Source organism: Neopelma chrysocephalum, unplaced genomic scaffold, assembly GCF_003984885.1.
Source record: "Neopelma chrysocephalum unplaced genomic scaffold, ASM398488v2 Primary Assembly neopelma1_64, whole genome shotgun sequence".
NCBI classification, from domain to species: domain Eukaryota; kingdom Metazoa; phylum Chordata; class Aves; order Passeriformes; family Pipridae; genus Neopelma; species Neopelma chrysocephalum.
The window spans coordinates 1686807-1712016 of record NW_020897721.1 but is presented as its reverse complement, the minus strand read 5'-3'; the positions used below and the strand labels follow the sequence as shown (position 1 = coordinate 1712016).

General features: G+C 42.0%; 1 protein-coding gene across 2 annotated transcripts in view; it reads right to left on the bottom strand.

Moving 5' to 3' along the window:
* BEND5 (BEN domain containing 5) overlaps positions 1 to 25210 on the bottom strand; it is a 911380-nt gene that overhangs the window by 194093 nt on the left and 692077 nt on the right. For both annotated transcript variants that reach the window (XM_027683052.1, XM_027683053.1), the window contains exon 7: positions 22068 to 22157. In XM_027683052.1, coding sequence (XP_027538853.1) covers positions 22068 to 22157 — 90 coding nt within the window. The remainder of the gene's footprint in view (positions 1 to 22067; positions 22158 to 25210) is intronic.

Genomic DNA, 25210 nt, shown 5'->3' with positions numbered 1-25210 from the left:
CAGTCTGCACACCTGGAAAGCTCCAAAGTACTTAAAGGAAAATAGCCCCACACTTAGTCCATGGTTTCTCAAGATGCTATGCTGATTTTAGTTTTAAAGAGCTTGCAACTAGAGTCAACTATACTCAAACATCACATCAGTTTATGTTTTCTGAAACACTTGGAAGAGTTAATCATTCAGCAATCATTATGTCCAGAAAAAACTTTATCCTAGGTTAGGTATGACTTTTCAAGGCAACTGCAATAAAAGCAGCATAAATATCCCGTTGTGTACACAATCTTCACTTCACCAAAGGCCTTTGGCAGAACAGTTTTGCTGTGTGATCTGGCAGCACACCAAGAATTCACATGCTGCGGTTCATCATGCAGCAGGGAGGACCATGAATACCTCAGGAATAACATGACTGTGTTTCACCCAGGAGCCCAAACTCTCAGAGCTTCACTCTGGCTGTAACTGTGCCAGGGAAGAGGCTTGTCCAGGTTCTGCTCATTTTGCCCTTGTTATTGATGCAGCCCCACTCACAGAGCTTGGCAAAAGTGACTTGGCAAACAGAAGCTACAGTTTTCAGCTTCACACAGCGAATTATTCTTCCCTAATCAAGAACATGCTATGATGAGGAAGGCTACATGTAAACACAGTGGGTGAGCCTCTGCTCTGTGTGAATCACTGCTGCACCCAACTGAAGGGAAGAGACTGACCTTGGGCACCCAGGAGCTTGGTGTCAAACAAGACCCAGCATTTCCCAATGTTCCACAGGCTGTTGGGGGTACTGCAGCCAAGTTCACCCAGTCCAAAGAGATTTACTTTATTTTCTTATTTAAGATACGTTTAACTAAGCCCAAAGAAACCTTACCCCATCATAAAAATACAAAGCAAGAGTTAAGAACAACTGACTCATGGAATTCTAACTTGGAAGTAAAGGGAGTTCTCAGGGACATGAGAGAAGCATCAGATGAAAGCACACATTTACATACACAAACCTCACCAGAAAATTATTGTAAGCATCCAAATAATCAATACAATTAGCAAATAACTTTATCTTCCAGAGGAACCCAATAGTTCTAGACCCTCTGAAATAGTCTTGATCAATAACATTTAAAATAAAAAGATGGATAGCAGACTATTAAAAAAAAATACCATCGCAGAGAACTTGGTTCTCCAGTTAATAAATCAATACAAACTAAATTTTACAGCTTCTGTAATCAGCAAGAGACATATCAGTGTATCTCATTAGGCCAGGGTTAAGAATTTGGCAGCAACCAAAGCCCATTTAATATCATTTACTTCAAGGCAGACACGGCAATACAACAGATGCCCTAATTTATTTGTTGATCTTTGTATTAAAATAACAGTTTGCTGGTAAACAGGAAGGGTAATGATGCCAGTCACCCTTGTTAGTGGCTAATAATTGCTTAATTTGTCCACTAATTGACCTGTGCTACTGTTGAAGCACTGGATCGTGTTGCAGGGCATGAAGTAAACAAGGCCACTGTAATGTTACTTTGGAGAATGACTTCTGGAAATAGAACTACTTATTGCTATAAATTTTCTTTTCACAGATGAGCAGATTAATTGGTCTGCCAATTAGTCTGCTATTAAAGAAAAAAGGGCTGCCCACAGATTGGATGCATCTTCGAACTGCGGCCCCAGTTTGGGTCAAAGGAAATAATCCAATCTGAATCAGTCACATCAGCTATGAAAAATAAGACAAGCATTATTTAAAAAAACAAATCTCTGTGGCTGGAGATTAAGGAAAATAGCCCAATAATGAAGTATTAACTCTTCCAGTGACTTCAAAATAAAATGGAGAACATGATGGAATGGACCTCCTTAGGCATATTATGGCGTGGAAAAGTTCTCCAATTAAAAGAAGCAAAACAATATAGATTATTTTCCTATCAAGCTTTCTGGAAAGCAATTAAAATCTTTATTTTTCAAATAATAACATGCAATTATAGATGCTGCCTAGAACCAGAACAGCTCAGAAATCAGCATTCAGCCATGACATAAGAAGAGGCTTATTCATAGTCCACTAGAAATCAACCAAAGTCTTTACATTAACTTCAAGGAGCTTTTCACAGTTATGAGGGAATGGAAAGAAAGAAGTCAAACCAAGGAAAAGGCAAAACAAAACTGTCAACTGCAAGTATTAGATACACAGCCACAATGGCTTAAAAAATGCTAGCAGTTTTTTAAGTCTTTCTTGGTAAACACAGATTCACTGCAACTGCACTAAATCTGGACCACTCCGACTCATTTCTCTACCATTATTCTTTCTCAAGGCTAAATGCACTTTATCAAATTTTTCTTGCCTTCTTCAGCTCAGCACCTCTCATCTGCCCCAACACTATATCCTGGGGCATCTCTCTGCTCACCCCAATCCAGCTCAAATTATCTACTGGTTCTTCACAGGCAAGTTAATCATTCACTCTTCCATAACACGTCACTTCCGCTGTTCTGCCAAGATATTTCCTCAATCAGCCACCTTAAACTCTGTTTAAACTTCCTGCTGGCTCTAACATGACCTCTCCACATTTGCTCCTTCCAAAGAAAAGCCTGTCTTATCCCCTGTTTTTTCCATTACTCCATCCTTTCACCCTCAGTCTGACAATATATTTAATTGTATAACTATATAATACATTTGCCCTGCTCCTATTACTGAAAATCTAATCAGCACAGATCCTAATGCAATATGGCAACTGCTAATGCAAACGTATCCTGGACTGTATCTAGTATATGCCAAGAAAGAAGTGATTTATATTTTCAGACCCATTTCCTAACACTGAGTAGCTGCTGGTATCCTGCAGGCAGCTCACCATAACCTGCAGGTTAAAGAGGATGTGACAATTAATCTCTAACAGAAATGGGATATATTCATTGGAAAATAAATGTAAGAGAGTCCTGAATGCTTATGATCATATAAAACTATTGAAAATATACTGTTAAAAGAGACTGAACTGAATGTGAATGACACAATACTTATGTTTCAGTGGTGAGCAGGAAAGCAAAAATATGGGGTTAGGCTTTTTGGAGAGGTTTTCTTCATGTGATGGTGAGAAAAACATGAGATGCTAGGACCAAGCAGCTACAAAATTCTGTCTCCAAAGAACAAGTAAAGCACACACAGTAAGCAACAGCAAGGCATTGCTCTGCCACCATTTGCCTGTGAAGGAACTCTCGTTCAGCAATGGAGCCCTTTTCTGTTCAGTCTTTGCCCTCTCTTGTGGGACTGCAGGAAAAAAGAAACCCACGCATCCAAAACAACAAAACAAAACACGAAAAAGGCAAATGGACACTCCTGTCCATCCCAGAATGGTGGGAAAGGTGCCACAGTCACACTGAACCCTGCTCAGCACAGGTCACGGCAATGCTGTGCCAGAGTGGTGTCCAGAGAAGGTGCATCCCTTCAGTGCAGCCCCCAGCAGAGGCCAACAGACAGAAATGGTCCAGTAACATCTTAACCTGAAGTGTTTACAACATTCAGCATAACAGCAAGGAAAATATGAAAGCATAGGAGTGGTGATAAATGAACAGAGCTGACTCACAGTGGGGTTATTGACATGATCTAACATCTTGCTGTCACCAAAATTATCCCTACAAAACATCATCACATAGAGTGATCCATCAGCACAAGGTCATTGCAGATGCTGACTCTGCCCCTTTTTAAAGTACTGCTCCTCCTCCTCCTAATGTGTAAAAACTGACAAACTAAAATCGGTTTTGTTTGTAGTTTTGGGGGTTTTTTTACACTTTTTTAGAAACACATTTCTTGGGCAGGGGAAGGGGCACATAAGGGTGAACACATTGATGCTAACATCAATAACATCAATACAAAAGAATTTATAGATTTTTGAATGCTTTATTAATTGGTTACTTTATCTTTTCAAGGGTCCCTTTGGAATCCATGACAAAACAAAGGTTTATTTAATCGAAATTATAAAAAGCAATATGGGTGGTGAAGAAGCACTGCATAACTAAGCAGGCAGTGTTAGATGAAGACAAATTTGGTGCCTGACTTATGTCAGTGGTTTCCAGATGCCAAACCTGATATATATGTCCATGCATATGCTTCTCTCTGAGTAGTTTCTGCAATTAAGTGGGAGTGGAAAGATCCAGAACACTGTCTGTTTTCCATGAACCCCCTCTGTGGCCACCCTCAGCACACCCAAGTGCAAAGGAAATGAGTGCGAGGGTGTTTGCACTCAGAGGGATGCAGCACCTTGCACAAAACCTTTGTGAGCATTTATCAGACCCCACTTTTCAGGTCAGCCTCTGCTCCTCCTGTTTCCTCTATGCTGATGTTCAGACTTCATCTAAACTCTCCCCAGGACAGGCTCAGAGGGGACCTGCACAGGCCTCCGGGTGCCACATGATGAAAAGCAACCAAGTTCTTCGAAAATGCAGAGAAGTTGACAATTTCCCCAGTGGTTTCCAGGGACAGGAAGCTCTCCAGGGAGACAACAACCCAACAATCGCCCATGACAAAACATATCAGAGCCAGCCAAGGCAGGTAAGACAGCACCAGAAGGATGCAGTATGTGAACCAGAAACATCCCTGGTTACCTTTCTTCTGAAGCACACAGAAAGAGAAGGGCTGACTGATTCTCCTGGAATCAATCAGCCCTTTTCATCATAGAGTGATTTGTCCCCAAAATAGACACATAAATATTTCAGTGTTAAGTAAGATCTCATTGCTTGAGTTTGGTTAGTTAAAAGCACCCCAAAAAATCTTTAGGTTTTATTTTTAAATCTGCAACCATCACTGTTCTTGAAGGAAAAAAAAAAAGAAAGCAACAGTTAGTACCTGGTGGATTATACACATGGCCCCATTTCACCTGTTTTTAAAGAAGTTTTAATCAACTTGAAACAGAAAAGTTGCACACCTAACTTAAGGATCCAGCTGCAATAAGCAGATTGATTAGAAACACATCAAGCTGTATCAAGGCATGTTTGTTCTTTTATTTACCGTTTAGTCTCTCATCTATTCTCTGCTGTAACTCTAGGTCTCTTCAAAACACAGGATTAAAAGCCAAGGAAATCTCAAATAATGGGATAAAATGAATGTGCAGGAAATGAATGGGTGAATTAGATTACAGCAGATGAAACACTGAGGTCTCAAATGCAAAATGCAGGGAGTTTATTTAATTTGTTACTCTTTTAAAATGAAAATATGCTCACTGACTTGAATTAGTAATTTTCCTGGTTTAAGATATGTTAGGCCATTACAGATAGGCCTGTTTCCAGAGCAGTGAAATAAATGGAAAACAGCCAGTCTCCCAGGGAACACGCTAGCTCACTGCATTTTGCCAGCCCAGTGGAACAGTGCTAATGTCAGCTCCAGAGAAAACCATGCTTCTGCTAGAGGGGCTGCTTGCAAAGGAATTGATAATGACTGGCAACAAATACTTCAAATGGCAGAGCAAGGCACATTGGATTTTAACTCCAATTTTAATGTGCGTGGTAAGCACAGACAGTAATTGATTTAAAGAACATTTAAAAAACTATTGTGCCTGACCTCCCCCTCCCTTCCTCCTCCAGTTAGCATAGGGTTCCACAAATAATTAATCTGGCATTTGGTGTGGCTGAAACACAAATCCACCTGAAGGAAGCAAGCAGTGGGAACAGCAGTCAAGAACCTCCCAGATGGGTTCTGTCAATATGAGAGGGGAAACTGCTCTGTCAGTCACTGACCCAAGTCAGGGCATCCCAGCCCCTCACCTGCACCCCTCCAGGTTTCCCAGATATACTCCTTTGCATGTAATGACCTAAATGAGGGGAACAAAGTCACTGATGGAGGACCATGAGTGTGTGGCAGGTCTCTCTAAACAGATCAGCAGATCACAGGTTGTGAGGACAGTGAGTACTGGTTGTGTTACTGCATCACAGCTCTACAATTAAACAAGACTGACCATTCTGGTATCCGAACATTTTAACTGCTTTCCAGAGTTATAAAGTTGTAAAATTCCTTCTCACACTGTTGTATGGATAAAGGAGACATTTCTGGAGTTACAGCCTCAAATGACATGTGACATCAACTAAGAATGCAATTTCAATGAAGATTTGGGAACACCTTGCCACAGTAAATCATTCTAGAACTTTTGGTGGACCATATGATGTCAGACTAGGCAGGACTCCAGGCTAGAACTAGGCAGACTTCCTTTTCCATTTAATGTATCTACTGATCGGACAGGACTGACTGGGATGGAAGTCCTGCAAATTTATTATGGATATTCCACATAAAGGAGGTACACTTATACCACTGCCCTTCATGTGCAATATCCTACTCTTTTTGTTAAATGTCTAAGATCATGCAAATGATGCCTCAAAACCCCAGAGTTCCAGACCATAATATTCCAGATTCATTTCAAGCAGAGAGACTGTAGCAAAATGGATGTGACTGGAATAGAGTCAGCCACAAATCAGCAGTCTAGAAGTACAATCAGTTCAGTGCAAAAAGTTGCTAAGTGATGAGTGTTTGGGATTTCCTATGTATTTTTATGAGCTGTAGCTCTTTCCTCATAAAAAGATTCACATCTGCTTTGAAGGAAATGCAACTGCTGGTGCTGGGCTGGAGCACAACATCCCAATTCAGCACTGAAAAGATACAGATATACATTGCCAGTAAAACATAATTAAAGTTGGCAATCCCAGTGACTAGGATGTGGGACCAGAAGCCAGAATGCCTGATCTTGGTTTCTAGCACTGCTGATTTTTGGCAAGTTGCTACCAGAGTCTGCTATTTTAGTGTGTTCAACTTGAGATAGCAATGGCCAGATTTGCAGGGCAGCAAAACTGGCTTCTCTGGGGCCAAAACCAGCAGATGGGTTTTCCAAACAAACTCATGAAAGCTCATTGGAGCCTACTGCACTTGGAAATGTGGCAAGTGGCCACAAAATGGGTTTACTAGGTGTTGAGTAAAATTCTGAAACTTTTCTGTTCCTACACAGCTGTCACTAGAGGAGGTCTGTGCCACTGACAGTCCATTTCCACTCCACTCTGCACTAAGATAAGCACTTTCTAAAAATCAGCCCTGTAGAGGTCAAGATGGCAAGACTTTTGGTAACAGAGACAATCAGTATTGCTGGTCAGTTCAGAAATGCAGGCTTAAGTACTCTCACTTCTGCTGGTTGTTTTTTTTCTCCCAAACAAAATCAAGTGCATGGGACCCATAGGCTTTCTCCACCAGCACTGTGAGTCCTGGTGGTATTTTGGGTCAATCCCTCCCACTGTTTCATGGTATCCAGCTCTCCTTTCATTGCAGCAATGGGAGACCCACTGGCTTCAAAAAACCAGATCAATGTATGGGAGCAGAATGAGGCCAAGGCTGGATTTGTCTGGCAAAAAGTGCAAACCTGAATAGAGGGAAATGTACTGCTTCCTGACCTCTGTAGTGATGAGCCCATATCTCAGCCACCTAATTACCCTGATGGCTGAGTAGCTTGCTTAGCTACAAACTAATCTCCCCAGGCCCAGAGGGCAGTTGTACAGTTCTCCAGTAAAACTGGTGCACCAGCAAAGACCTGTGGAATTCACTTGAAAGAACCTGTCAGGTTGACAAAGAGAGGAGGTATTGGCAGGAGCACATAGCTGTTGCTGCAGGATTGCCCAAAGGGTTCCTAAATTCAGTTTGCAGCACAGACTGAGTGGGTGGCTTTGTTGGTTGGCTTTGTTTTCTTTAATTTTCTTAATATGCTGTAAGGAGCTTGGAATTCTCTTTGCATCAAAATGAGGCTACCAATACCCCCTGGATGATGCCTCCTTTCCTCCTGGGAAAAAAACAAAAGGGTTCCTAGAGAAACACTGCAAGGATCAGATGATCTCGCTTTATTAATGAATTACTTGGGATTTATCAGAATCATTCTCAAGATGTTGCTTCAGAATATGATGTGCTTGGTCATTATTATTCAGAGTCTGTCCTTCCCATGAGTGTGAATCCTCTAGACAGCTCAAAAAATATTTGCTGCATTATGGTCCTCAGTTTTTACAGAATTAACTAATGTTAAATACAGCTAAGATTTAAGCCTTAGAATTGAACAGAAATATGCAGGAGATTCCACCTTCCCTGATGTACAAGGAAAAAAGACAACACAGAAAAGAGGCTTGATTGCAAAGGGGGGGCAAATAAACACAAGGGGAGTAAAATCTGGAATGCACAAACCAGAGTTAAGCCGGCATGTACCCCAGCAGAATTCACTCAGGCATCCTTGCATTGTTTCCTACTATCCTTATCAACTTACAAAACATCAGACTTTTCACCATGGCCCTGAAGGGGACTCTCAGCTGTACACCAACAACTCACACAGCACTAGCAAAAAGGTAAAAAACAGAAACAGAAAATCACTTCATTCTCCAGCTTTCTATTTAGAGCTGTAAGGGTCTTGCAGGGGGAAAAAAAGAAACTAGATCATTATGTTGTTGTTGCTGAGCTCCCCAGAGCTCAGATGACTGCTCTCTTCCCCATCATGACAACTGGACATGTGGAGGTCAGAAACCTTTCTGGAGCCAGCAAGGAGATTGCACCCCAAGTGTAAAGTTTCCAAAGTTGCCTGCACTAGGGTAAAAATTCCCAGTGGAGCTATAAAAGTGATAAAAATAAACTTTGATGGACACAGGGGGGACTAAGCAGACTCAGTTCTTCTTGGGAAACCACTAAAACTTGCAAGGTTTGATGAAGACTCTTCTCCCTTCAAGTCTTTTGCTGAATCATCTCCTGGGGACTTTGAGCACTCCCTTTATGCCCAGAACCTGGCACAATCTTACACAATCTGGCAGCAGTGCCTTTCTCTGGGCATCAGGAACCTTTGGGCTTTCAGTGTGCTTAGTTCAACAAAGGTGGGCATTGGGAATGGAGGGCTGGACTAGTTTTTCCTAACACCTGCCTTGGGGCTTGCCATATAGTGCTGTTTGGCAGGTACAGCAAGCACAAGCAGCAGCTACACTGTGCTCTGGGTCTTACAGTATTAACTGTGGTAGCAATAAGAACTACAAAAGCCTGAAGATGGATAGATTAGCCAAGCAAAGAACATGTTGTAAGCCAGAAAGGCAAAAGGTGGATTTCTCTGGAGGGAGATGGAGAATACATTTACATATGAAAATCTAATATACAGTGAAAAAGAAAAGGGCATTATATAGATAACGTTAGGAAAGAAATGAAAAATATGTATTTTTAAACACCTTCTAAAAATGGTTTCCAACATCTGCAAACATGTTGCTCAGTCAAGCAGAGACCTCAGGCAGAGACAAGAGGGGCCCTGCAGAATGTCACTCATCCACAACTCTCCAGATTCCTTCAGCTCTGAAGTGTTGCCAGAGTATATTGGGAGTATCTCTATTAATTTGCCTTTACCTTTAACAACCTGTAGACCTTGGCTATTGGCCACATCACAAGTGGGCTACTCAGCTAGAAAGAGTCCTGTTGCAACCCACTGCCAGTGTGAAAGTAGCACATGTCCTGCTGGAACAGAGCAAGAGCATATGGGATGCCTGTGGTGCCTTAACACTCTGGGTCTCTAAAGAAGATACAGGTACAGGATTCAGAACAAAATGGGAAAGGAACCTTTTCCTGTGCTTCAGCTCAGTCCACTCAAAAGAAGAGCTGAGGTGTCCACTCCTCCAGACTGAACCTCGGCTGTTCACTTGTACTGAAGATGTGGCTTTGCCACTCATATATGAAGATGGCACATCCCTACATTCCCCAGAGCATTACAATGACAGCTTGTCCTGGTAGGAACCTGCACAACTATTTCCCCTCACTTCCCCTGTGGGGACAAACAACGTGATTGCTTTGTTACTCCTGATACCTGAAAACTTACACTAAGCCAGCTGTAATGGCACCTTTTGGCTGCTTCATTGATTTCCACTTTACTAGGTTTGCAGGTTATACTGCTTCACTTTTATGGGATTTTCCTGTCCTTCTGTTCAAATTAGTTGAAAAGGTACAAGGCAGCTCGCCTGCTCCCAGCCAGGCAAAGGCACCTGTAAGACTCCAGTGGCAAAGCAGGGCACAAGGTCTGCAGGCACTTTGCAATGCTGGTGTCACCCAGTAAGCCAGCACTCCTAAAATGGGCAACCATCAGGTCCAGAATCAGAGGGAGAGAACCCTGTTAATTCAAAAGAGCTACTTTACAACTTTCCTGCGGTTACCTTCTGGTCGTGAGCAGGGCAAGAGTGGCACCAGAGTTGCCTTGCTCTTCCTGAGAGGTGGCTCCCTGTCCCCTGAAGGTAGTGTGAGCTTCCTGCTTGCTCTGGGTTTGCCCCTCAAAGACGTCTAAAAGACTAGCACAGAACCAAAACAGAAGCATGTGAGACACTAAAGTAGATCTTTATCCATTTCCCTCTTTATACAGGGTAGGAAGGTAGTAGAGGCTGAGCAGTTCTAATGTGTCAAGGAATAGTCAAAATGGAAATGAAACATGGAAGTCAATTTGCACAACCAAAGTCTGTAGCTTCAGTCTCAACAGGCAATGGAAGAAGGGACTGTACACAACACCTGAACTACTTCTGGGTAAATGGGGGAAAAGGAAAAAAAAGAAAAAAGGAGTGATTTTTTTGAACAAAACCCTAACCCTCAGGGAATGCCTGATGGCCAAGATAATACTGTCTGCATCTGAACTTCCCCCCCTCGAATCAAAGATGAAAGTTGTGTATCTGCAAGTTACATCCAGTGGTGCTGGAGGGGACTCGTTGGATAGCTGCTTGCACTAGGCTCCAGCAGGAAAAAGCTTTTTTTTCCCCTGTGGTTTATTTTTTTTGTCTTATAGAAGAATAAAAAAATGACCATGTCTCTACAGGAGGAAAAAAATTGCAAAAGCTCTGCTCTGCCCCTCATCAGTGGAGATGGATCTGTTCTTTTATTTACAGTGCATGACATCTAGGCAAGAACAAGCTCCACAGAAATAAATTAGGGTCACTCCCTGTCAGTACAGATGTGCTCCTGGCTGTTAAGCAGCAGAATATGGCATAAGCCCCTACCTCAGCTTCAGAGAAAATTTTGCTGTGAAAATGGAGCTGCACTGCAGATCCTAAAGGTGATGGCAATTAGCACTGGAGAGGGAATATTCAGGGAGCAAACTTCCCTCACATGAGTAGGGCCACCACAAGCCACTGATGTCTATCTTTGTGAAGAAGTGAAATTCTCCAGGAGGGTATAAAAGTACATGTTTCCATCTGAAGAGCATGAGGGAGAAAGTCAGAAGGATATAAATTTCAGGAGTCCTCTAAGGATTGAGAGGTTTTGTTGTTGCTGTTTTAGGAAGAAGAAAAAAAACAAACCACCATTTCCTAAAGAATTCTGTTTGGAGACAGTCTTATTACAGAATCTACTTTGAAGCATATTAAACTAAGAAGGAATAAGATGCTCTTGTTCCAGAATAAGAATTGCTGGAGAAATGTTCTATTGCACTCTACATTCACAGCCTGCCTCAGATGCAAATGAACTCTCAAGTGCCAGCAAGCCCTCAGACAGAAGCTCTCCCCGAGCACTTTGCAGTGATGGGTTTAAACTCTGGCAGCACTGTGACCACATAAGCTAATGTCAAGGTGCTATTTCCCTCGTATCCTTGGCCAGTAGGAACATTGCCAGGAAGAAAAATCAGAGTTCACATGTAACCAGGGGCGAAGACTCTCTAACTTTCTACTTTGAATAGTCAGACTGAATTTTAACATCTTAAAGGTAAATTTGACTTTAACAAACAGCCTCTTTTACTGCATGAAAGGTACAGACATCAGAAGGGAAAGGTGCCACTGAGCACTTTGGATAAACTGAGATTCTAGACTGGCAGACACATTGCAAAGGTAAGGGTGATTTCCAAGCCACTGCAAGGGTCTGTCAGCTGAGTGTGGTGGCAGCCACCTCCTTGCTGCTGTCTCCAGGGCAGGCAGTGAATTCCCTGCAGTGAATTAGGAGGGCAGTTCCAACCTGTTTCCAGTTCTGTGCCCTGCTTCTCCCAAGAACTAAGCGACAGACCCAACTTTGAAAAGATGGCACAAGGCTGGGTCACAGCATTTTTCAGCGCTGCTCTTGACTCTCTGACAGATCATGTTCCCTTTGATGGAAGATGGTTAAAGCTCAGTGAGGCTGAATGGCTTCTCCTGTAGCAGGGAATTAGGCACCCTCCTGTTCCCTCTTGGCTGTTGTGACATCACATGCAAGTGTTTGTAAGGGGACAGGACACAGTGCTGATTAGTGTCATTCATACTAGAGACACCAAAGCAGTAGAACTTTAATAACTATGAAAATTGAAATCTCTCAGTAATGCTAGAAATAGCTCCTTTTGGGTAGGTGGAGACCTTGGTGAACCAGACAGAATTTGCCCTGCTGTCACTGTCTGTGTCACACCTGTTCTGTCGTCACCCAAAGATGTGTCTCATGCTTGGCAATAACATAAAGCACATCCAACTTTGTAATATTTTTCCTATGCACTGTACCACTGGCTGAAAATTTTGAAGAAACTTTTTCGTAAGAATTCCTGCAGACTTTCCCTTTCCTCCTTTTTAACCCGAACACAGATTTTTTACCTTACTTTGTTCCTTCCCTCCTCCCTACCATGTCTTGTTTTGTTTTTTTTTCATTCAGTGATAAAGTGACAAAAAAGTAGGGAAACAAGAAAAAAGAGAGAAAGGGAAAACGGGAGAAATATAAATGTGAGCTCATATGAAATTTCAAGTAAAGGACTCTTTGGAAACCTGTGTCATTAGAAAAAAATACAAATCAATTAATTTTTACACATCTCCAATTATCTTCTACATTTAGCAGCAGCAAAGACAAAAACCATAACCTCTAAGACAGGGCATGGATACCAAGAAAGTATTACCCCTTGCTGACATGTAATATATAATTTGACCCTTGAACTAACACCATAGGGCACATCTGGAAACTGTCAGACATCAGGAGCCAACCTGTGTGGGGAAGATGACATTTTAAGAGAGCCATGTGCCACTGTTCAAGACTACCCCAAATCTACTCTTCCTGTCTTGCCACACATTAGGGTCCCAGCAAAGCACTTTGTGTCTACATTTCTTCCTAGATAAAATTAAACAGGACTGGTAAAGAACGTGTCCCATTTGTGCTGGGACATGTGCCCCGTTACCCTTCTTCTCCATCCTCAGAGTCCAGAGAAGCTGGACTGCATTGAAAGAGCAAAGCCAGCCTCTAAAGGGCTGTTGTCTGGGGCAGAGGTTTGCTTTCATTCCAACTCCCTTTTTCTTGCCCTCCAAACAAGCTTTACACCCTTTTCTCTATAAGCTGGAGAGGTCGAGGTGGTTTGCCTCTTATAAACATGTACACAATGCCTTGCAACAGGCACACACGGGAGCATGTGAGCAATCTGTGCAGGGGCAGAGGAAGAATTTAATCCAAGTGCCCTCGTGTCAAAGAAAAGTTTCCAGCGGCCAAGTCCCAGTCACACATGAATGGTGACTCCTCAGAGCAGCAGCCAGAGCGACGCACAAGGAGCAAGGAGGCAAGTGCAGGGCACCTCAGAGACAAAAGAACTGAAAACAAAATGAAAACAAAAAAAATCAATTCAGCTGAACCCAGCCAGGGCAGGCAAAGAACAAAGGGTCAGAAGATGAAGCTGGAAACAATAGACCAGCAAGATTAATATCACTTGTGAGGAAGAGCTGGGACACTACTGAAGGAGAACAGAAAACGTTTGAAGTATAAAAAAACAGAACAGATTCCTAATTGTGAATCCTGACCTGCAGCTTGATCAGCACAGCTCTCACACACTGCTGCACTTACAGAAAGGGCTCATCTCACAACTTAGATTCCTTGAAAGCAGTGATGGTCACTTACTAGGAGCCCTTTCTCTGTCATTAACAACTGAGCCACACAAATGAGATCTAAAACAACCCCAAACTTCCTGTGGTTTTTTGCATTTTTGTTCTGAGCTTTGCATATTCATGACCTGGTCTAATTGTACTGGGGCCGGGCTTCAAGGTTTCTGCCTGGGATTTCCCCAGTAGCAGCAGATGCTCCAGCACTGTTTGACTAGTGCATGCCAAGCCCAGTTTTGGAAACCTGCATGCAGGTTACCCTGAATGCTCTTGGCCCTCAGAAGATCTGTTGCATGGGTGTAATACTGCTCCCTAGAAGTAGAGGGTTTGCTGCCAGAGGGATAGATGCAGAAAATGGCCCTGACCTAACTGATAACTGGGCAGACAGGAATAAGCATCTTTATGATCCTCTTGGACTGCAGTTTCTTGTGGGGAAAAACAGGCCATATTAAGGAAAGCCAAGGGACTATGAAGTTCAGGTGAATCAATATTTTCCTTTTTTCCTATCCTCAGACATCAGCAAAGTGCCACAGTGTGCTGTTACAGATATGATATGCTTTGCCTTAGAGGCAGGTTGGTTAGAGCTGGAAGGAAATGATCTTTCAGCTAATGTTATCCAAAAGTATGAGCAGTCAGGAAACATTGCAAAGCCATTATGTTTAAGAGATTAATTGGGCAATCTCACATGGAGACAAAACAAACTCGCCTGCTGTTCTACAGTGAAGCCTTTCTCCATTCTCCCTCTTGAAGACCAAGAGCTCCTTTAGCTCTCTGATTACTGTAAGGAGGATTAGTTAAGCAGAGGTAGTCAAAGGCCTGCCCTGGGCAAAGGGCAAACTGAATCAAACAAAGCCACTTGACATTTCTTAGCTGTGCATGCAAAATTGACCTTGTCCCAGGGATGAGGAGTTAATGCTGATCCATTTCTCCTACTGGAAGCAGCAAGGTGAGCAGGCAGGCCCAGGCTGGGGGCATGAGCCTGCCTGACCAGACCAATTTTCTGTTCCAGCTGCTACTGGTTGAATGGAAGTGGTGAAGCAGCAGCTTCTGCTGTTGGTGCAAAGAGGTGTCTCAGCCTTCCCCAGAGATGACACAATCCTCTCTTGGAGACAGCTCAGGTCTCCAGAGTTCCACAGACTTCTCAACCCCTGCACAGTCCCCCTGCCCACCCCGCCACCATCACACCTTCTTCTCTTCTGTGCAGGAGTTCCCTGGCACATCCAGAAGGCATACATGGTAAGAGAATGAATCACATAACTCTATAGCCAGAGAAATTTAAACTCATTATAAATTTCCTCCAGCTCAGGAAAGCAGGTGTATAACCTCTCGTACCTTCCTGACACCACAGTGAATTGAGTCAAACCCAGTCTTGTAACAGCTGATGTCACACTGGGTAGCAGGAATTCCTCTAACACTCTATTTACATCAACACAATTTTAAAAGGAGCTTTTATTTCCATTACCCCAATATCGATGTTTTATTATTCTCAGAACAACCTTTCTCTCTCCTGGGATACTTCACACTAAAATCTCATCCAGGAGATTTACAAGGGACAGACAACAGTGTTTTTCATGTTGCTTTAGAAGTCAAGGAAGAGTGTGTTTCCCTTTGTATTAAAGCTTAGAAGCTGTGCACTTAAAGAAAAAAACACACAACTTAGTGAGAAGGATGAATGCAATTTAACAATTTTAAGAGAGCCCTGAAGCTCATTTTATGTTTGGGCTGTTGAATTCTGCTGCCTTTGTTTGCTTCTTATCATTTGGTGAGGAGACTGTGAACTGCAGCTCCTGTTCATCATGTTCCCTCACTGCTTCCAAGTGCTAAGCTGCCCCTAAAAGAACAGGAGTGCTCCCCATCCTCTCCTGACACAACTTATGCATATCCCTGTCTCCATGCACAAAACCATTCATTTTATAGAAAGATTCTACTTTTTTTTGACCAAGAGCAGTCACCTCTAGGGTGGAACTCTGCAAGAGCAGATGCATTTTCCTATGGATTGCAGCCAGAAGGTATTTGCATAGGATACAATAAATATTGAGAGGGAATGGAAGCTCTTTGTCTTTATACCTTTGAGGCGCCAAGAGAGTATAAAACAACCCTAAAGTGGAGATTCTATTTAGTTCCTTTCTCTTCAGTATTAGCAATGCAGCCCACAGACAGAAACACTGGAAAGGGCTCCCACAAAGGGCATTCCTGCACCAGAGAGCCCACACAAGTCCTGCTGCATGGCCAAGGCAGAGCACCCTCCTGCATCCATAGATGCACTGCAAGCACAGCCAGAGCTGAACTACAGACTAAGCCTTTATACATATGAAGGCATTCACTTGGAGTCTAAAAGTAGCCAGGACAGCATAAGTGTTTGTTTCCAGACTCTTGCATTTGGCAGAGAAGACAGAAGTGAGACTTGACAGTAATATAACAAACATGCATGTATAAGATTCCCACTCCCTATGGAATCCTATTTTGTTTCTTCCTCTGGTAGGAAATATAGCTTGGAAATGAAGGTGAATTGGCTTGCTAGAAGGAAGAATACAACAGATAAAGTGAGATCAGAACTGATGCAAACCATGCATTTATTCAGGTGCACATTCAGTCTGATATGAAGTCTGGCAGATGATGTTCTTAAGCTTCTAAGGGCTTGATCGTTACTGCAACAGGCAATTTCTAGGTTCAGTGTTTTTTCTCCTGTACAGCTGCTGTTACTAAAAGCATCCTATACCAATGCCTACAGAACTCTTTAGAAACTCTACAGCTTCTTTTCCTTAGGAGAATTTATACCCTGGAAACGGGCAAGCAAGGCCATCACCTCTGTTATTTCAGAAAAGTCCTTTTCATACTTCACATTTATTCTTCCATTTAAAACATGTCTTAAGTTACTATCACTAATGCTCAAAAGATTTATACTTATTGAAAGAAAAAGAAAAGCAGCTTTTAACCCTAATAGTATACTCCTCCTCTTTCTTCATAAGAAACAACAGAGGTTGGGTAAATTCCAAGTAGGAGCAACAGGCTTCAAAATGGTTCTTCTCACACTTATAACTACTTTTCCCTCAAGCAATAAAAACCACAAAACCCCCAAACAAATAACAAAACAAACAAACTACAACAAAAAAAGCCTCCACTCAAGTCACACTCATCATGTTATAGGAACTGGACTCTTACTAACTCCTTCAGGGTTAGTAAGATCAAATGCAGAGATCAAATGCAAAGAATTTGAAGGCACTGCCTCCATGAAGTGAACTAGAAAACTGCCACCAGTTTTAAGAGGCCATTGTGCAATCTGTCCAGGAATAAAATCCTTCATAGCACCTGGAGCACCTTGCTCACATAGAGAGGGAGTTCAGTTAACCACTAGCTTAGTGAGCTAGAACAACAGGACTCAGGAAACAGCTGGTGGAGACTTGTTTTTAGTCAGTTTGTCCCCTTCTACCCCATTCTTTAAATGTAGAATCAAAATTTGTACAAAGGTTTTCAGATTCTTTTTTCCTGCCCTCTGGCAAGAGGATGGGAGTTAAAAACACAGACCAAGAATGTAAACAGAAAAGCAAGAGATTGCCCAGTGTAGTCTGTTTCTTCATTTCATAATATCTGATTTGAGGTGAAGCAAGGAGAAGCATAAATTTAGGCAGCTATAAAGAAAGAAGATTGATTGAAAAGTAACTTTTGCTCCATTTCTTATGGATAAGAGTCCCAGGTGTCTATTTTCCTTATATTTTCCTTTAATGGCTGCTCCCTATTCAGCCCATAAGCTTCAAGGTCAGCTCCAGGTCAAATTACACTTAGCATGAGATGCTCAGCATCTGCAAACCCAGCTGTGGGATCCCTCTCCCTCCTGTCTTGCACTGGGTCTTCCATTCTGGGCTCCCAGCCCGGAAAACGATATTAGAGGCTTAGGGTACAAATTTTCATTTTTGCATTTAGATGCCATGGTGAATGCCACATTGGCAAATGTGTTAAAAAGACAACAAATGGCATCCAACTAACAGAATATGTTAAATCAGTGAGTGAAGTACCTGTCTTGGTACCTCTAGACATGCTTAAGCTTGCAATTACTGACTGCTGGCAAAAGCCAAAGCATAAAGGATAAACATAGTAGTCACAGTGTCTCCTACAACATTACAAGCACATGAATAGTGAGAGACAGTTGCTTTTCTACCATGAAAAAAAAAAAGATAAAATCTAGCAACCTCATGAAGGAAAATAAGACTATAAGAACATTGGGGGTAAGAAGGTGGGGGGAATACTTGGATAAAATCCAAGCCTTTTGAAAGCTGGCTTATGATCAGTGTTTAGAGGGTAGGGGCCTGCACAGATTTAACACACAGATATTGGTGCACACTACATACATGTATAGGCATTACCTGACATTTGACCCTACCTGTAAGAGTAAGTTTACTTGCCTTAACAGCACAGAGTGGAAGAGAAGATAGTATATACATTTTCTTAAATAAAGATACTGTGGGGAAGAAAAATGAGGGGAAATATCTAAAAAAAAGGAAAAGAATTTAAAACCACAAGTTGAGAAAAATCCCTCAGAAATCTGAACAGCCCATGAGAAATGAGTTCAAGCTGTAAGATGAATTTTTGCACTGCTTTATGCTGACTATAAAAGCCCTCCAGGAGCAGCAGTGATTCCAGTTGGTTAGAAAATGGTCTATAAGAGCAAACTGAAAACAAATCCTCTTCATCCTGGGCGCTACTCCTGCTTATTCATCCCCAAAAGTGAAACAAGCATCAGTGCTCATGGTGACCATCACTGTGTGAGGAGTAGAAACACCATCCTACCTTTGGATATGAAGGGTACTCATGGGAATACACTCTCTGGTGATTGACTCTCCATTTCTGTCCCTGAACTTCACAACAACTTAAGAACCATCAGGAAAACTTCCTAAAAAGGCTAACCTGAAGCATTGTAATAACTCTTGAAAGACCAAAATGGAAACAAAAGGTTCTTAATCCATCTTTTTATGAAGAGGCCCTCCAGTGTTTTGTCTGCCTTTTAAGGAACTGAACTACAGCTCAGCAGCTGCACCATGTGTGAAATATTATAGCACTTGTTTTTAACTGCTGAGTGAGGTGCCTGATGATTCTAGGGAAGTCTGGCTACTGCTGCAAGCACTCCACAGCTGGAAGGAGACAGAAATGTGTATCCAAGTTTATAATGCTTGCATGTTTGCAGGAATGCAGGGTATTTGTATCCAAAATTCAGTTTTCAGTGGATTCTTCATAGTGGAACATGAAGAAGGATGACTCAGAAACAACACAGCTCTGAATGGGGAGATGACCCGACATTTTTTTCCTAAAGTAACACAAAGATCCTTGCCTAGATTTATGATATGTGAGAAAAGTGGAGGACAAAGGACCAGTAGACAGGACCAAGCATATCCTGATGTATTAAGGCAAGACAACCTGCTTTTCAGGGACCTTGCCTAATCAAAAAAATAGAGGATGTGATAGGTAGCTTCTGTCAGGCCCCAGGAAGCTGGTGTTTGGACTACACAGCTTTATATCCCTTGGCAGAGAGAAGGCTAAAGAGGTCAGGAAGAGACCCGGCTAGCTCAAAGACAGGTAGAAAAATGAGTAAGGAGTCAGTTATTATCTAAGAGCTTTAAAGGGGAAGACAGAACCTGAACTGAATAAAACCCAACATCAACTGGAAAAAAATGAAGAACAAAAAAAGTAAATAAAGCTTGTAACTCATTATCTATTCCCCTATGGACTGATTCTCCAGGCCTGGGCAGTCACAGTTCTGCTCTTCCAAATGTGAGATGCTGCTTGCTTCTGGGGAATCTTTGGGATTAGCTTCCATATCTTAATACTTCAGGTGGTGAGCATAATCAAATATGCAAGAAGAAATCTCTCCACTAATAAAAAAAAAGATCCTGACGTGTTCCATATGCACTGAACTGGCATCTGGATATAAAATCTGCAACACCTAAATATGCCAAAAAGCTTCCCAAGACTCCAGAAATAAAATCCCTAAGTGTGCCCTCACTTGACTGCCAAAGGAATCTTTTTTTATCCTTTCTTTTGACCCTCCCACATGGAAGTTTCCGAAGATGGAGCAAGCACCCAATTTCACATTTGGCAGTGCTAGAAACAATGCTGCAATGGCCTTGAAATGGCTGACATTTCTACTTGTCTTGACACTGATTATGCACACAAGGCAGCTTGGTCTGCACTGGGCAGAATGGTTCAGTGCCCTGCAGAGTTCAGTGCCTGTGGATCCATGCATTTCCAAACTAGTCAAGCATGCCTTCTAACTGCAGCCACAGCAAGCTTCTGATGAGCTTCTCCAAGACTGATACCTGCCTGTTATTTTTCTAATCTTTCCCACTTTCTTTTTGTTTTGTTTGGGGTGCTTTTTCCCCTGCAAAACACAAAGTTTCTCTGAGACAATCAGAGCATGACTTCTATCTAGTTGTTTCATCAGGCTAAGCATGCCACCTGCTTTTACACATTCCCTTTTTTGTTTTATTTCCCTTTTGAATAAACTCTCCATTATCAAAATAAAATAACATCATTTACAAAGTACCACCTCAGCAGCACGCCTCAGCTTTCATTTCACAGGGCTATGCCAGCAGCCACAAACAGAATCAAAGCAGCCAATTAAAAATCCATATTCATTAGCAAACATCATGTGTGCCATAATGCCCTGCATTGACTATGGCACCGCAGGAGATGGGAAACTCGTTGAGTTCCCCCGCTCTCAGTCTGAAGCATTGTTTTACTAAAGGCAGGGTTTTACCTTTGCTGCTCCACAGGCCAACAAGAAGAGGCTGAGTGTCCTGCTAGCCCACGGGGCCAGGGCAGTAGAAGTGACAGCTGTTGACCTTTCTCCTCAGAGAGATGCCAGACACAGGACCTTGCCAGGATGAGGAGCACACAGAGAAGACCACGAACCTGTGCCAGACCTTTCCCACCGAGGTCTTTAGGTACCAACAGGGCCAGTGACAAACCAGTCTGCGGCACTGCGAGCAGACAATGTGATAAATTCTGCATGTGCTTGATTGATGCAACTCATCGGCTCGGCAGGGCCAGGTCCAAGCTGCTGCAGTGAATTAGCAAATTGCCCCTGCCCTTGTTGATTTACTCCATCAACACCTGACCACTGCAGACAGCCACATACATAAGTACAGCGTTTCAGACCTGTACAATGAAGTTATATGAACGCGTGCCAGGGTTATTTATTTATTTGTACCCACAAGCCTGAGATTTACAACTCTTTATAAATACAAGCTGGGCATTTTGCTTTCTATTTTTAGCAGGAATGCTCTGTGCAGCAAACAGCTGTCAGCCACTGGGAGCTGTGCTTCTCAGAGCAGCAGCTTCAGACAAAGAGAGGCCTCTTGGAATTCTGTTGGAGAACTAGGGTCACTGCTTTGTGGTGGAAAAGTAGCTGGAATTAGAAGCCAGCAAGAAAGCATGAAGAATTAACACAGAACCAATCCCAGAGCTTTTCCAGCCCATTTTCCTAAGAAAAGGAGCCTTATGTGATCACATTGTGTCAATTCTTCCCAAATAGGTTCAGAGCCCAATTCTGACCGAGTTCAGCAAACATTCACAAGAATTGGACGTAATCTATTCCTACTGCCTCAAAAAAGACAGGCAGCTGGGTATTAGATGAGAGATTTTGCCAATATCCTCACTGTTGAAGCAAAGACACTCAATGACCACCAAGTGTCACGAAGCAGGTATTCCTTACAGCGGCACCAGGCAGCACAGGGGATGTCTCCTCCTGACGTGTGCACTTGTCGAAACAGTGTATGCATATTATATTCACTCACAGTATATATATTCATTATATTTCATGGAATGGGCAGGTTTAAAGCTAATTATTTCTCAGAACTCATTTACATGGTTTCTGCCTCCTTGTGCATGCGTGTTATCACCCAGAGGGTCTTCAGATGAAGGCTCAAAGTCTTCCTCTTGGTTACACTCCTGAACTTCCCCTGTTGTGCATGCTCTCTGCCATCTCTGTTAATACCAGTTCAGTTCCTGTATCTGGTGTTTGAAGTGCAATATTGGACACATCACTTTGACGTTAGGTACATCATGTGATTATTGTTGGTCCCAAAAATCATTCCTGATGTATGCTTTATTTCCAAAAGGTTACAGGTTAACTATACTTCAGTTACAAAAGGTTAAAAAGTCTAGTACTTCATTTCACTATGGGAAAATCCGTCATGTGAGCTCAGCCTTCTATCACAGTCAAAGCTATCCAAACCAAATACATGCATCAACTGGAAAGCAGATCCCACCAGATCTGCCACCTCCATGCAGACACTCACCTTGGCAGACAAAGGAAGATGGTGTTTCCCCTGGATGGACCCGTGCAGTGATGAACACCACTTTCTGTTCAGCCCCTGGACGCAGGTTTGCTGCAGAAGAAGGGGGCGGGGGGCAGAGGGGAAAAAGAGAAATAAACATTCTTAAACTCAGACCCAGATGTAGAAACAAAGGACTGTTAATTTTCAAAGCACGCCCTTTTATTAAAATTGCTCATATGTTATAAATAGGCACAGTCTGTAACCAAAAGAGGCAGAGACACCAGGTCTCCATGTCAGGCCATACAGCAGAGTGCACAAGGGCTGCAAAACTAATGACATGGAGCCAAACCTGAAACAACAAATTTGGCTCTCTTTTTAAAAACCAAGATTTAGTACAGTGAGTTTAACTGCTCTCACTTGTGATAAATGTCCCCCTGGGGCCACAGGAATAGCTGTGGGGGTCCAGTCACAAGGTAAAGCCCATTGCACCCTGCATTACACTTGGTACAAGACTTAACAGTGCCAAGCAACAGTAAAGTGCTACAAATTACATTTATTAGGCTTTGCTCTGGAGGATTTGGAGGCTATTTTTCAAAAATCTGGTAACTATTTGGGACTGCATCTGCTCTGACTGAAAGAAAAGTTCAAAAATAAATAACGTATGGAAAACAGGCCAGGATTAAATCCAGCAGCCTTCTCCAGTGACGGCACAAAAATGTGCCATGTCCCCATCAAATTACAGATAGGTGGAAGGGAGATTTGAATCCCAACTATACTGAACTTAATATGGGTTAATCCCTAAGTACTGAAACCACAACACTTTGGCCACTTGCTTCAGCCTTAAACTACATGGGTCAAGCAGCATCTTTTCTCTGTTTGTGCTGTGACTGCATTTCATAAACAGGAAATAAAATGATGCTCTTTCAAAATGGGTTCTGGGAATTTTAATGACTATAAGAGGTCAGGACTTCAGTTAGATGTCTTATCTCAACCTGAACACACACAGCAGGGGTAATGCTAAGCAGGCTCCAATTGCTAGAGACAGTTTAAATCTTTGTTTTGAAGTAAAAAGTTTACACACTGTAAGGAGACTGGAAAGTAAATCCAAGCTTTTTTTTTTCCCAATTCCAGTTATGTAGATGCATTGCATATGTATCCAAAGTTAGACTTTTATTTTCAAAGATGTTTGAGAGTCCTTAGAGCATAACTGAACTAATTTTTTAATTCTTAGAAATGCTCAGTTTTCCCAACTGTACATCACACCTAACAGCACCACAGGAATAATCAATACATTTTTTGTTGTTCTCAGGAGACAATCGCTGGTTTCTCCTTTAATTTCCTTAGCATTTCTGGAAGTCCTACAGCTGCTCTGCCTGTAACTCAGCCATTCATTTGTTCTTTCATACACCAGCTTCACCATTCTCTGGTGTTTTTCAGCCCCAGAGGCAAAAAAAAATATAAGAAAGAACGTCTCTGAGAAACACAGCAGCTGGTGGGGTCAATTCTGTCTGCAGAAGAAAAGTGGGAGGCAGCAAAAAGGAAAACAACACTGTCTGCTAAGAGTCAATGACCATCCCACATCATTTGCATTAACATCAAGAAGTGTGGGAGGAAAGAGATAAATCTGCAAAACAACTTTAGAAAACAAAAGCAAAAGTCTGGGATCACTTTTGCGAGAGGAGTTTTCCTCCCCTCTTGGAAAACCAGCATTACAGTAAAGAGACTGTGGATCAGCATGAATATGATGCTCAGCAGCATGACTACCGCTCTTTGGATCTGGAATAGCACCCTGGTTAGGAAATCTTTTGGACAGAGGATTAGTTTGGGGTGTTTTGTGGCTTTGTCTTCAGTTACAATATTGTTTTCATTTATGCTTCATAACAGTTACTACAATCATTATTATATTCAATAATTCTCACTATACAAGTCTATTTTAATTGACAATAAATTACATTTCCCGCAAGTCAAGTCTGCTTTGTCCACAACGGTCATTAATAAGTGATATCCCTGTCTTTATTGTGACCCATGAGCCTTTCCATCTTATTTTTCTCACCCTGTCCTGGATAAGAGAGACCATCTGGCTGGGCATCTGGCTGCTGGCCAAAATTAACACACTAAACAACTACAAAACACCATTTCATATGTTTAAATGTTATATTGAAAATGCATCTTATTTTCTACTTCAGAATTTAAAAGATCAATCAAAATTAAGATGATTAGAAGTGTATAGCTTTGCTTAGTAGATGTCAAAAGCACTTAAGCAAAATGACAGAAAAGCACAGTCCATTGAGCCACAACTTTAAGAGTTGTGGAAATGCAGAGAAATAGTCTGTTGTGGTACCACTTCTACCCTTCTAAATGCCACAGCACTGGATCTCAGAAACAAAACTATTTGACAAAACCAGTTTTCTAAGGAAAGAAATATAGACATGTGTCTGGAATTATTTCTTTTTTTATTTTCTCTTCTAGAAAGTATCTTGAAGATTGAAATAAACATTTTCTTTTCCCTTTGAAGGCTACCACTACCATCATAATTGATAATATTTGCCTTGACTTATGACTGGACCTAAACAATCTGCCACTTTGTGTTACACCCTCATATCCTGCTACTCACCCACTGCCATCCTGTCTCTCTGCTGCAGAGGAGAATTCCCTTGGGCAAAGCTGTGAGGAATCTAAGGTGCTAGTCAGAACAAACAACACTAACCTCAACATCTATTCTGGCTCTCAAGTTACCACAGTGGTCATAAACACCAAGCAAATGTCACAAGGAAAAGAAACTCAATTAATTGCAGGCAAGCAGCTCAAATCTCTCACTCTGAATATCACTCACTCTGGCCCTCAACTCATGTTCCTTATTCTCTAATGCTGCAGCATGTACAAGCCAGTCACTTAAAGCAATCCCACTGGCAACACTCCCCCACCTTTCAACCAGGAAACAACAATTTCCACTCCTGGTTACACATTACACTACTGCAACTAAAACAGGGTTGCGCAGAAAACATTTTCTACTTAATAAAAAAGACAGTCTGATAAAATTCTAAACCTTCACAGGAAGGCAGCAAATTCACTTATCCATTTTCATTCAATTTTCATTTTTATGCTACTGTAAAAAAAATGAAAATGACAGTATTTGTATGTAGCAGCTTAATAATAAGTATCTA